The sequence below is a fragment of the Anser anser genome, assembly GCF_964211835.1.
Source record: "Anser anser genome assembly, chromosome: Z".
NCBI lineage: Eukaryota > Metazoa > Chordata > Aves > Anseriformes > Anatidae > Anser > Anser anser.
In genome coordinates this window covers 53,112,394-53,126,444 of record NC_139723.1, presented here as the reverse complement: position 1 = coordinate 53,126,444, position 14,051 = coordinate 53,112,394, and the positions used below count along the sequence as shown (strand labels likewise).

At 38.7% G+C, this 14,051-nt stretch overlaps 1 protein-coding gene across 13 annotated transcripts in view; it reads right to left on the bottom strand.

Annotated features, from left to right (window-relative positions):
- Positions 1 to 2,289: 2,289 nt before the first annotated feature.
- The window catches only part of PSIP1 (PC4 and SRSF1 interacting protein 1), a 36,711-nt gene continuing 24,949 nt past the window's right edge, over positions 2,290 to 14,051 (bottom strand). For 7 of the 13 annotated variants that reach the window (XM_083816354.1, XM_083816344.1, XM_083816346.1 and 4 more), the window contains 6 exons: positions 13,247 to 13,302; positions 11,931 to 12,001; positions 9,084 to 9,185; positions 8,678 to 8,897; positions 5,880 to 5,991; positions 2,290 to 3,077 (listed from right to left, as the gene is read on the bottom strand). In XM_083816354.1, the coding sequence (XP_083672480.1) occupies positions 3,053 to 3,077; positions 5,880 to 5,991; positions 8,678 to 8,897; positions 9,084 to 9,185; positions 11,931 to 12,001; positions 13,247 to 13,302 (586 nt within the window). In that variant the 3' untranslated portion in view covers positions 2,290 to 3,052. Of the gene's footprint in view, positions 3,078 to 4,733; positions 4,826 to 5,879; positions 5,992 to 8,677; positions 8,898 to 9,083; positions 9,186 to 11,930; positions 12,002 to 13,246; positions 13,303 to 14,051 lie in introns of all 13 variants that reach the window. The other 6 variants (XM_083816348.1, XM_083816350.1, XM_083816342.1 and 3 more) reach the window with 1 other exon arrangement.

Genomic DNA, 14,051 nt, shown 5'->3' with positions numbered 1-14,051 from the left:
GTTTTATTACATGCGAAGTGGTCAAGGCACAGAACAGCGTATCCGTTGGTCTTTTAATCAATGCACATCCAGGAAGCTTTACAGTTTGTAGTGTGGAATAATGCTTTAAAACCTGTTTGGATGACTAGTGATAGATGCTAGCAATGGAATTTTGTCTATTAGATGTAGTTATATACCACAGATCTTCTCTTTGCTGCTTTCCTCCCTCATCCCCAAGGCTTTCAGTGTCTGGGTCTATTGACAAACCCTATGAAACATACCAAAGAAAAAAAGCACTAGGCCTTACAGTTAATACTTGAGGGCTGCCACTGTTCTTGGAGGATGCAAGTCAGTATAGGAAGAGTGCAGAACCTCATTTATTAGGAATATCTTTGCTGTTTATTTTTTTATTTTAACAAGAAGTAATTTACTAGCATGCATCTCAGGATGGAAGCCTTACTCCAGGCACTCTTCACATCTCTCTCTGTTAAGACAGCTGTGAAGAGAGCAGCTGCTCACAACTTAAGGCAGGAAGGTTGAAGGGAAATGGTACCGTTCTGTAAATACACACTGAAGCACAAATCTTTTTGTTAAGGTCACTACAGATGCAAGCTTCTATCCATTGACATTAAGAAGGCGAAAGTGGTGTAATAAGGAATGTTGGGGTAAAAATATCCTTGCATCTACAGAACTTGAAACAGATCAATATAGTGACTATATCTTTATAAGGCATGCAGGGTATTCTGATACTATGGATTCAGCTGTACAAATGCATTAAAACAGACTGCATAAATTCAGCTGCTGGTGGGCAATGTGGTTGAACGCAGAAACATTCTGTTGGATCTTCCACATTAACTGTTATATGGCCTAGTCGTAATATTACAGAGTAGTGAAACCTTAAATATATGTAATAGATTCTAGTAAGGTCAACATACAGAAGCAGGAACAGCATCCAAGTGTACCACTTTGTAAGTGGGCAGTTAGGAGGTGGTCAAACTACTTCAGACAGGCATTAGCAGCTAACCATGTATATAGTAACTTCATGTTGCACATGCAGTCTGTGAAGGAGTAGCATATTTTGCAGAAAAAGACAAAGCGAATGTTTTTTTTTTTCTTATGGCAGATTCTGGCAAAGTTATGTCACAACAGTAAAAGCTAGTGCTTTTACACAGCAGTTTTAAACAGTAGACTTTGGACTGCTTGTTAATTGAGTATAAGCTAACATGTGCCTCCGGTCACTATTGAGTTTTTGTTGTTACTTAAAGCATGCAAGTGAAGAGAAGAGGAGGCTGACTGTGATCCTGAATTAAGATTAATGTATGCAGTTTAGTTTTCTATGCTATTAGGAAGGAAAAAGCAAGATGGCGGCGCTAGGAAGAAACAATTTTCTCTCAAGAATTAAGAGATGTAGAGTAATAACTGTGAGTAGGGCAAGACTTCAGTGCAAGGCAGCATTATTATCAAGACAAATCTGTCAGGGTTCAGATTAGGGAAAAACAGGGAAACTTGAAAACAGTGTTTCAAGTTACTAGAACATCACCTACTTTGCACTTGCAACTTCACCATAGTGCATGGTGAAGTTGCTTTTTTCCTGTTACTGAATATCTGGCTGTTTGGCACTACTGTATGAGCAGAACTGCAAACAAAGATAAGGACTGCCAATTTATTGAACTTTAGGTGGGAAAAAATAACTCATTTTATGTATAAGCCAAGATAAACTAAACAGCAGCAACAAAATGGGTGGGCTGACTGAAGCAGCCATGGCAATTCATAAGGCATGTGAGCAAGAAATAATTTGATTTTTCACTATGACATACTATGCTCCTTTGGTCATAGCAGAGTACTAAAAATTATTCTTGGTTTATAGGTGCTTCTGGCCACATTGAGAAGTAGTGGTCTCCAGCAGGCTCCAATCATGTTTTTCTGGTGCTTCCTTGAAGGCAAAATAATATAAGGTGATACAAACACCTGGAACCCTGTCATCTTCTCTGGGAATACCCAAAGAAGATTCTTAGAACTATTAAACTTAACTTCTAACCTGGCCCTCCTCTGTCAAATACCCTTTTCTGTTCACATACAAGGTCTTCCTAGGTCTGATGTTAGACAAAGTGTTTGAAGAAATTTTTCAGAGAAGCTTAAGCATGTCTCATTCCCTTTCATGCCTTTAGGAATTTTTGTAAGGAGTTCACTACAATTCACTGTTATTTTTTTTTTAATTCAGGTTATAAATCCCCAAGTTAATGCCAAGGCAAAGCTCTCAAGTTCGTATTATGCTATGATTTGGATTTTTGAATAATGAAGTATGTGCAGTTCCTAGGACTGTTTTAGTTTTTATTAAGAACCAGTCTCTCTTTATCACTTCAAATTCTTTAATTTTAGAGATTGTTCAAGACTGTTTTCCAACCAGTGTGCATCAGTAGCTTTGGTGAAAACAGCAGGTATCTTTCTGGCATACTTATCATACCAAATGCATACCATGAAGTCACATTCCATTACATTGGCACAATAAGTTTTGCAAGAACAAACTCAGGTTGTTTAAGAAAGCGATTAAGTAAACTCACACGTAAACCTTTTAACTATAAAAATGCTGCTTCCAGCTCCTACAAAACACAGTGAAAAGACATCCCCACGAGAGGTGAAAAACTATGCACAGAGGTCAGTATCATAGGAAGAGATTTTATACAAATGAAGCAATTAGGCAGTTAAAAGTATTTACACTTTTTCCTGCTGTTAACTAGACAAACATACAGTAGTCAGAGAAAAATATACTACAACTCTAAGTCTTGTAACATATAAGCATTTTTTCTCTAAATGGAATTTTAATCTTTTGAAATGTGTTACCTGTTAATACTGGACAAAACTATTGGCAAAAGTGTTTAAATACTTTAAAACCAAGATTAAAGGGGCTTTAATTCCACAAAATTTAACTTCAAAATACTATGCTTATAAAATTATTTAAACTTTCAGCAGTGTATAGATTTCAAATGCAAAACTTAGCAATCCTCTTTAATCCCCTTTGTAAAGACTCCAATGGTGTCATTTGTTTTTGAAGGCAGATGCTTTTGCTGTTTTTTCAAGCTCTCTCTTCACCACATATCCTAGAAATATAATAAATTAACATTAATGACAGTGTAAAAGCACTGAAGGAAAGTCTTACTCCAGATGAATGTTTTTACACAGATAAGAGTTAAATGATACTGATACGCATTCAGCAGCAGGTAAGTCTGGAGAACTGAGGCAGGAACCGATGCCACCTGTTTGCTTTCTCTCCTAAGTGGACTACCCCCAAACATTAGATGAAGCCAGCAGTGACTGTCACCACATGACCACGTGTGACCAGACATGAGTGGCAGTCACTCAGAGGTTGCTTTGTGTTCCATTCAGGTCATCCTCCCAGTCTGCTGCTGGTAATGTCAACTCAAGTGGAAAAGCACTCTGCCTTTTTTCCTGTGTGGAATATGCTTATGTCACATAACGATACCACTTTTCTTTGTAGCCACAAGTAACGCACTGTGTGTTCCAAACACAAAGTAACCTCAGGAAGCAATAGAAATCTCTACCAGCAGAGAACGTGAAGTAGAAATAGCTACAGAAGTATTAGACAATTTCTGTCTTGAAAATTTTTGAAGTACTTTTATCAGAAAGGCATTATTATGTCTTGCCTCTAAGTAACAAAGGGAGTAAAATTCCCTTTATTCCCTTATGTTCTGGAAGTAAAATCCCAGAACGTAATAGGTAGCTCTGCACTTGAGAAGTTTACAACTTATTTGCTTAGATTCAGCAGTGGGAACTGTAGGAACAGTTTAACATTCATGATTTGTTCACAGTCATTTTGCTTACCAATTGCTCACTTGCAAAAACCAGAGCACCAGAAATAAATACATATATTTAAAAAATACTGACTGTAAGGAATTTTATATGATGGAGAGACATCAGTCTGTAGCTTGCTTGAATTTAAACAGGTATGCAGATAGATTACTTAACATCCAAGATATTCATAAGAGGTTTTACAAGTTGCTTTATATTCATTGCTTGCTAACAGATATAAGTTAAGTCCAGCGAAACTGCTCCAAGCAGCTGTACAAGGTTTTGCAGGGAGTGGGGTTGATTTCCTTGTTTAGCTAGGTCAGAGAAAGTGCTGGAGAGTGTGGAGTTCAAGGCCACAGCAAACACCACAAACACATAAAAAGATAAATGTTTATTAGCATAATATGACACCCCACCTAGTTCCTTCGTGGACTATATATTTACAAGTTTTACACATACAATCACAGTTACTGAAATGTTAAAAATATAAATTATATTGCCTCAAAGTGGCTTATTTGAGAGTGTTTATATTCAACAGCCTGTTGTAGGCGTGTCATTTAAGTATCTGGAGCATCCACCTTAGGTTTCTTTTCACCAATGTCCACTACAGTGTCATGCATGCACCCAAATATTCTTAAACTTTTTCTTTTAATAGCAAATATAAAGGGAAATTTGACTGAGGTTTTCTTTTTGCCACTGGAAAATTTGTGTTAGGTTCCGCAGAAAAGAAGAAAGGAGCAGGCCATGAAAAGTGATGCCTTAGGCAACCAGTTAAGTTGTTTATTTTTAAATACTTGGACCAATACATTTGACTGCTGATCTGCTTTGCTGTTGATTTCAAGTAGCTCGGGTGTTGCACTTTATTAGTACCGTACCGTGTTTTCACCACATCTCCCGTTTAAGGAATGTGCTATGCTCTGTAACTCGCGCTGGGAATCTACACTCACGTCTTAATTATGCTCCCTTTACATGCTACTTGTTGAAGGCAGATGGGGGTCTGGCATCCTCATCACTGGCTGAAAATTCCCAAGTGTCATTTCTGAAAGTTGTATAATAAGAAAGCGGTAATTCTAAGGCTACCTCTCAGCAAAAATCAAATTCATAGTCATCTTAAGGTGTTGTTTTTTTTTTAAGCTTACCCTACTGTAAATAATGGTTAATATTACACACCCTCATACATTTTTAATTTGGTATGCAGCCAAAAGAATGCCAGGCAACTGCAGTTCCTCCTGGACTGTATGAAGATGGTAATGAAAGGAAAGCTTGCAGTAACACATACTGCCGGACAAAAAGAATCTCTCAACACAAGAGCAGAACTGCTCAGAAAAAACAAATTGGTATTCCAACCAAACAGTTTTGCTTACGGATAATTTTAGACCCTCCCCTCATTTTTCACTAAATTCTATTATGTATTCCTCATGTTCTGCAAGAGATTCATTGCGTTCATTTTTATTATTTATTTATTTTTACAAAATTGCATTTTCAGTGAGACCAAGCTTTAAATACTACCCTCAAGCATTCATACGGCATCTTGTTTGGAAAGGGTAAATGCATCAACCTCTGGCATTATTATATACCATCCCGTTTTATAGAGAGTTCTAAAATTTCACAGGTCTAAGTTCTAGCCTGCAGTTTATCTGCATTTGGGCAATACTACAACTATAATTACAGAGCATAGTTGAAGTAGTTTGGCTACTGATCAGGATAAATTGATTTAAAAAAAGAAAAACTTGATCAATCCTCTTAGTTTCTGTAAAATTTGGTTTAGACATCATTTGCTTTAAGTAGTCTAAAATACAGTGGAAAGCATGTACTTTGCCCTAACTCCCTGCATGCTGTTTTTCACCTAACGACTTTTTTTTTTTTTTTTGATTTCCACTACAGCAGTGAAGGAAGTAATTTTAAAATGCTCATTCAAAATCTTAAAAAAAAAAAAAAAAGTATGCCATTATTATTGTCTGAAGTTGAAAAAAAACACCTGTAAAGAAAATGGTAACTCAACATGATTAAGTAACTTCAATCTATTCACGTTCTGTTTACATCACTTTACTGTAACAAGGCAAATCTTTAATTCATTAAAGTTACTAACTCACTTTTTCTTACTCGCAACTTCAGGCTTGTCTTTGTTTTCATCGGTGTTCTCTCCGTTGTGTTGTGATTCAGTGGTGTCCTGAGTTTCAGATCCTCCATTCAGAACTTTTGAACCTTTAAAATAAAAGGGCAGGGGAAAAAAAACAGTACAGCAGGCAGCAAAACTGTGCTATAAGAAACCCCAAACTGTAAGAAACCCCAAATAATGTTGTTACATATATCAACTCCAACAATTTAAGTGTTTTCCCATCATCTTGATACTTAGCAGCTGAAATAACACAAAAAGCAAGAACTGATAGTGTTTTAACTTCTGAAAATTCGATGTACTGAGCCTCATCCCATAATTTACATGATAGGAAATTAATACATTTCTCAAGGTTTCAGGTTCCTCTTGTATTTGCCAGGCTACAAATAATAGGACTAATGCATACCTATATTCTCAGCAGTAAGAGACTGAGCACGAATGAGCGTGTGTAGGCATTCTGAACATACACTTGAGCATGAATTCTGTATACCACCACTCTAAGCCAGATGGACAGTTCAAGAGACCCCACCTGGCATACTGTGTTCAGCTCTGGGGCCCTGACGTGGCTTTGGCTGGGTCGAGTTAATTTTTTTCACAAAAGTTTGTATTATGCTATGATTTGGATTTTTGATGAAAATAGTGGTGATATCACACCAATGTTTACTTGTTGCAGAGCAGTGCTCACACAGAGCCAAGGCCTTTCCAGCTCCTCGTGCTGCCCTGCCAGCGAGGAGCCTGGGGGTGCTCCAGGAGCTGGGGGGGACACAGCCAGGACAGCTGGCCCAGGCTGGCCAGAGGGGTGTCCCACACTGTGTGGTGTCATGCCCAGCAACAACAGCTGGGGTAAAGAAGGAAGAAGGGTGGGCCTTTGGAGTGATGGCGTTTGTCTTCTCAAGAAGCCATTCCACGTGCTGAGCCCTGCTTTCTTGGAAGTGGCTGAACACCTGCCTGCTGTGGGAAGCGGCAAATGGATTCATGGTTTGGCTTTGCTTGCGCGTGTGGCTTCTACTTTGCCTGGTGAACTGTCCTTATCTCAGCCCATGAGTTCGATTCTCTCCCCGATCCCAACTGGGGACAGTGAGCGACCAGCTGCGTGGGGCTGAGCTGCCAGCCAGGGCTAAACCACAGCAGGCCCCCAGCACAGGAAGGATCTGTTGGAGCGAGTCCAGAGGAGGGCCATGAGGACGATCAGAGGGCTGGAGCACCTCTCCTACAAAGACAGGCTGAGGGAGTCAGGGTTGTTCAGCCTGGAGAAGGCTACGGGGGGAAACCTTACAGCGTCCTTCCAGTACCTAACGGGGGCTACAGAAGAGCTGGGGAGGGACTCATTGTCAGGGTGTGCAGTGATGGGACAAGGGGGAATGGCTTTAAACTTAAAGAGGGTAGGTTTAAGTTAGATATAAGGTGGAAATTTTGCTATTTGGGTGGTAAGGCACTGGAACAGGTTGCCCAGAGGAGCTGTAGATGCCCCATTTTTTCCACTTTGCTTTTGTTTCCAGTATTTTTTTCCCTATTAGAATAGAGTAGAATAATCCTCAAGCTGAATCAGTTTTACCCATGACAGCAACTGAGAAGCAATCTTGCTATCCGTATCTCAACCCGCAAACCTTCTCATCTTACTTTCTCCTCCTGTCTTGCTAAGAAAAGGAAATGAGAGCTGTGTGGTGGGCACCCAGCTGTCAGCCAAGGTCAGCCTACCGCCCTGTGCCTGTCACAGGGTTGGGGAAAGATCTGTGTGGAGCCCCCACTACATCATACATACTTCTCTTGCAATAAATGGCAGGATTTCAATGTCATCTTTCTTCCTTAGTAGTTACAAATACAACTACAGTTATTCTGAACCCCTGGCATCCTCAGTCATCTCAGTTACAGTTACTTGTTTTTTTTCCCTGATCCAGGTGATTGAAGTTTCATTTTTGATGAAATAGTTTTGCTCCCAGGATTCAAGTTCAAATTAAATTCAACTTTTTTCCAATACTTGTGGACATCAAGAACCTAAATAATTTTAATGCATGGGTAGAACTCTTACACTTTGAAGGATTTAAATTCCTTTGCAACCCAGCTTCCTAATGTCTCCCTCATTTTGTCCTATTTCAAAACAAAAGTAGACTCTTTACTGCATTTCATTCCTTTTTTAAGTTTCTGATGTAAGTTACTGAAGAGCCTCCTTACCACAGGAGGCTTTCAATATTGTGCTATACTTTTATAAGCACTCAGAATTAATCTGGAATAGTACTGCTTTATGCTTAGGCATAAAGGCTTCTTCTGCCTACATGACAACTACTTCTTTACTATTAGACTGAACTATGCTACTAAGTAGCATGTAAGTGGTTAAAAGCTCCTGCTACATACAGCAGCATGCATGACATAGGAAGAGGCTGGTAAAAAGCAAGGTGGAAACCAAAAGCAAGGTAGGCACCAAAAAGCTCCTTGAACAATGGAGGTAGGATGTCGTTCTATCTAATGCTTAATGCTTTTTTTTTCCCCACAAAGTAGTGGAGCTAAAAATTTACTAAGTCAAAAATGATGAATTCATTTCTTGCAAAAGCCCTTGCCTTCATGTAGTAAAGGCAAAATAACAGTGGAGAACAGTCGTAAGTTTTACCCCTGCATTTTAAACTTCGTTACAGCAGCATTATCCTTGACTATTTCAGATATGCGAAGGTATAAATAGATGGGTAGAATTCATACATCAAACGTTTTCAGAAGCTGGCTCAGAAGTGGGTGGAGACTAAGTCTTTTATATTACAAGAAATTAAAACCACCATGATTTACCTGTTTGGTCCTTTTCTTTTTCCATTTTTTTGTTACTTCCTTTCTTCCACTGTTCTTTGGTTTTATTGGCTTCCTCATGCTGCTTCTGCTCAGCAAGTGATTTATTTAGTACTTGGGAAAGAACAGAATCTCCTTCCCCAACCAGAAACATGGTCTTGAACTTGTTATATAGCATTGTAGATTTCTCCACAATAACTTGGCTAACTTTGAATTTCCGTATCTGAAATCAGAGTGATAAAATAGGTATTTACATGCATAAGTGGAACTGCCTATGTAATTTCATCAAATGCTAGATGAAATTCGTAAGTTAACATGAAATATCTTAGTATTTTCACTCTCCGAAGGAATAAATAACACTCACGTAAATTTAAGAAAACAGTATTTTGAATAACATTGTTGATCTCACCTTCTTGAGAGTTAGAATCATCTCTGTATGTTTCTGAGCTTGTTGCATTGTGATTTGAAGGGATGCAAGCTCATCAAGAGCCTCAATACACCTGTTCACATCCTGTAGATAAACAAGAAGTTAGTTTGATGACTTCACTTAAATATTAATACTCATGAAATAGCCATATTGAATTCATTTCCACACTTGATGATACATTCCTAAAATACCCTTAAATTTGATGATGTACTTCATTTTGTAACAATCTATACAATCCGTACAAACACAAAGTTTACTACCAGTTGCATTACCACTAGTTACATACCAAAAGGTACAGGTTATTCGAGTAACATAAAATAAAGAACAAAAACCAGGAAACAACTTCATACCTTTATTACACCAACCCAAGCTTTCTGCTGCTTTCACAATTCTAGTAGTTTGTTACCTACAGCTGTTCTGCAAATACTCAGCCTTTTCCATATACAATTTTTTCCATGTGACCTGCCACTGAAAAGGCAGCTAAACAAATTAAGCAGCTACATCTGATACACAGAACTGTATTCGTGTAGAGCTTTCAGTTAAAAGTTTGATGAGTGACACATTGTGGAGGACACCCAGAATCAATCATGATTTTCTGGTCCATGTCTAAGAACCATCGTGCTAAATTCTTCCTCCTGTAATACTTAGTTCTCAATTCCCTTACCTTCAGCTTCTCTGATTTTTACTTCCTATTTAGAACTAAGGTTAGTCTCCAGCCCAGGTCACAACAGTATTTTACATCTTGAATACAGCTGTAGCTCATGTTCTCAATAGAAGTTAGTATTTATTTTTCTTTTAATAATTAATAAATGCAATTATGATATGCTAAGTATCCTTGCTGTAGCTCTATAACCAATGTTCTTCCCAGTATTGTAAGATATTTGCTCCATTACTCTCGTTTGAAGAATTCTAGGTGGGTTTTGGTTTTCGTCAAAGTTCATCCATCCATGTTTGGACAGCGTCTGCTTATTCCTCTCAGGTCACCAGTCTCTGTTCCCACTTCCTGCGTGCTTGCTTTTCATGTCCGAATTTAGTCAGGAGCTTCTTGTTCATCCATGCAGCCCTGCTGACATGTTTGCTTACGTTCCTCCTTATCAAGATGCACCAATCTTAAGGAGGTAATTCAGGCAAATCATATCTCCTGTTCCCCTTTTCCTCTCCAGAATCATCTCCCAAGAAATTCTTCCAAGCAGGTCCCTTTAAAGGCCGAAGTCTGCTCTCTTGTGTCCAAAGCTGTGATCACTTTTCTCCTGCTCCCTCTTCCCAGGGTCCTGAACTCTACCATCTCACAGTCACTGCAGCCAAGATTGCCCCTGCCTTTATTATCCCTGACCAGTTCTTTCCTAAGAATCAGGTCCAACAGGAGGTCTTCTCTTGTCAGCTCTGTGATCATCTGTGTTAGAAATTTCTAGCACTCCAGAAACTTCCTGGATTGTTGTGTAATCTCCATGTTGTCCTCCAGCAGATAGCAGGGTGGTCTTCCTAGGACCAGAACATTTGAATCTAAGGTGTCTCTCAGCTGCCTGAAGACGACCCTCTCTCTGCCTCTTTCTAACTGGGTGATCTGCAGCAGATGTTCTCATCCATATCACTATTGTCTATCTGCCTGCTAGTCCTGACTGTAAGTTCTCAGTTGGCTAATCATCTGTCTCAGTGCAAAGATCCAAGCACTCCCACTGGTCTCTCACAGTTATTTCCTGCCTTGCCTTCATGGCACCTGTCCTTCCTAAAGGATGGAAGCACCCATCCGTATCAACCTTCCACGAACTATTCCACCAAATCTGTGATCCCAGTGACACCACAGACCTGCAACTGCAAATAGATGTCCAATTCCTCTGTCCAATTCCCCACGAAGTGTGCATTGGTGTAATTGCACTTCAGAGAGGCACCCAGTTGTGCTTTCTAGAAAGGCTAAGAGATTTCCTGGTAATGCTGTGCTGTCAGCACTTCCTCATTTTTGTGCATGCACTTGTAGCGACTCCACTTCAGCCCTGTTTTGTTGATAACAAGGTTACTTCTGTTCATATCACCGTGCATCATGTATTGCCATCCTGGTCCACCATTTCCTCACTTTTTCCTTCAATATTGCTCTTGGTTTAAAGCTATTTAACCGGTTTGACTAGCTTCTTGGCAGTGGTACCTTTACCCAGTTGGTCAGGTGGATCCTGGTGTCTCCTTGCAGTCCCTAATTCTCAGCGGTTCCATCATCTGGAAGCCAAATCCTGTTGATCACATCAGCTCAATTGTTGACCCACAGGATCCATGCATTCCTTCACAAGCCCCTTCCTCTCAGTGGGAAGATAGAGACCACCACTCAGGTCCACAGTGCACCTGAACATCACTCTCAGAGCCATAGAGTCATACTCAGTACTTTGCAGGTCTCCCCTGACTGTATCACTGGAAAAACAGCAGCAGTTAATAAAAAGCCTGAAGGCCACACAAGCCTCAGCCACCTGTCAGTAGCATTAAGAATCTGAGCCCTCAGAAGGCAGCAAGCGTTCTTCAACAATGAGCTGAGACAGCAGATAGGGGTCTCCATCCCTTACAGCAGATACTCTGCCACTACCTGACTCATTGCTTCCTTCTCGTGTTCCTGTATGGCTCATCTTATTTGAATGTTTCTGATAGGTAATTAATTTACTCTGAAGTATTTTTAAACAAAACCAATTTTACCTGCTGACATCAATATTTTAATGTCTATAGTAACCCCATTTAAACAGTATCATTACCTTTCAAATTGAAAAAAAAATCCTTTCATTCTCAGAATATTAATTAAAAACAAACATGTATGTATTTCTTGTTGGAATTCTACAGAAGACACATACTTACAAGATTATCAATTTTTAGGGAGTTCTTAATTTCTGCATGTATTCTTTGAAGCCTGGAATCCATTGATGTTTCTGAAGATTAAAAACAGTATGCATTAATATTTGGTTATCACATGAGGTTTGATTTTGTAGAAACCATTATACAAATCTGAACACAAAGCAGAAAAAAATGGACAGGCAGCCCAATTCAGATAACCTTTCAAGCACACTCAAGCATGCCACAGGGGTTATGACCTGAAGTGAAGTACACAGTTTGTTTAAAGTGGACACTATTAGCAACCTGCAGTTTTCTCCTTCGGAATTTTAAGCTGAAAATAATTTTCAGTTTCAGTATCTACCTGTCACCATCTGCTTCACAACTAGGTTAAAAGGGAAGTTTCAATAAATACTAACAGCTACAAACTTGGAAAACCTTAAGTGACAGGATACCTGAATATCGATGGTTTTGTTTTCAGTAAATTGGACATAAATTAAGTCATAGTCCAAATCCATCCAAATAAAATGGCCTCTAGCACACATTCTGCAGGAGGCTGGAAAGACAAATCTGAGATGGACATGCATATTTATGTGCCAAATGCCTATTTTTTTTGCCCGTACTCAAGTAGTACGTATTCTGAAGAATACCGCACACAAACAGAACTTAAGTCTAGTCGTCTTGGATGGGTTTGGATAAATTATTTTCCCCTGCCAGCGGTGCATTTTCTTGTAGTCCATGCCAGTGGATCTTTACTATATTACAAATTACAGCCAGTGGTTTGGATTGCCCTTAAAGACAGGAGTACTAAAAAAGGAATAACTTATCCCTGTGAAGGTCAGTTTGCAACTCTGGGTTAGTAGGCAAGACCACAATAATCTGAATCTAAGCCTCTTGCTTAGGAAGAACAAGCCTCTTGCTTAGCAAGCCTCTTGCTCAGTAAAAGGTAATATCTAAATACTTTCAAGGGGTCCCCCAGATTATCTTGTGTTATGAGAAGACAAAGAAAAAAATGAAGGGAAAACTAGAATGATTCGATTCAAAGAATAGAAACTTTTGTTTCTTTTTCACCATCAGAAGGGATCATCGGAAAAGGTTTAAAGTCTTGAATGACAGTAAAATAGGAATAGCAGAGAACTGTTATAATGCACTGAAGAAAGAACACAGAAGAACACACACAGAAGAACAAGAACGTCCTGTTTCACTGAAGGACGCAGTCATGGATCAAACAACTTGGACTGAGATCCCAACGCCACCCTTAGCAGTAGATTATCTTATCCAGGCAGTTAATTCTGTTCAAAGTTTAAGGTGACCCAAAATTCTTTCATCTTCTTTAAACTAACCTCTTTTCTTCTCCATCTTCTTAACTTCTGTTTTCTTGCCTTCTTCTTTACTCTGCCTATTAAAAATATTAAAGTATATTTACAAAACTGTAACATCTGTTTTTCAGTCTTTTTTTCCTCTTTAGTTTTTAGATGAGATGTCATGTTTTGACATACTATCTCTGTAAAACATTAACATGCAAAAAACACAATGAACTAAGCCCTGGTTTTCATAGACTGAAAAAAATAAATAAAAGTTATTTACTTAGCTGTGATATTGCTGATAAATCACACACTGACAGACTGTTTTCCTCCAAAAAAGCAAATTACAGGTTTATAAAGACAAGTTACATTTGTAAACTACACTCTGTTTTGATTGCATGTACAAATTGGAAAAATGGCATTGTACAAAGCTAATTTTGGAGGGAAAAAAATGCTTTAAGATGACAAAAAAGAAGTAAACTGAAAAAAAAAGAGCAATACTACTATTTAACATTACCATGGGGAATTATGGAAAGATCAGTTAATCATAATCAGTTAGTATGTGATTTAACTTCCTCATCTGGTTATTACATCGTATGTATCCTACAACTGACCTTTAATGTATCAATAACTTAAATCTCCTGGACAAAAATACTACTAAAGCAAATTTATTACGATTTAACCAGAATCTCCTGGCTCTTTCTAATTGCCTTTCTAAAAGTAAAGCTGGAACTCAAGAAAACAACAAAAAAAAAGTACCTTCATCTTAGAAGAGGAAGACAAGCAAAAATCTTTCAAACCAGATAACTTTTTTTCAGAGAAGATCATTAAACCCGTTCAGAAC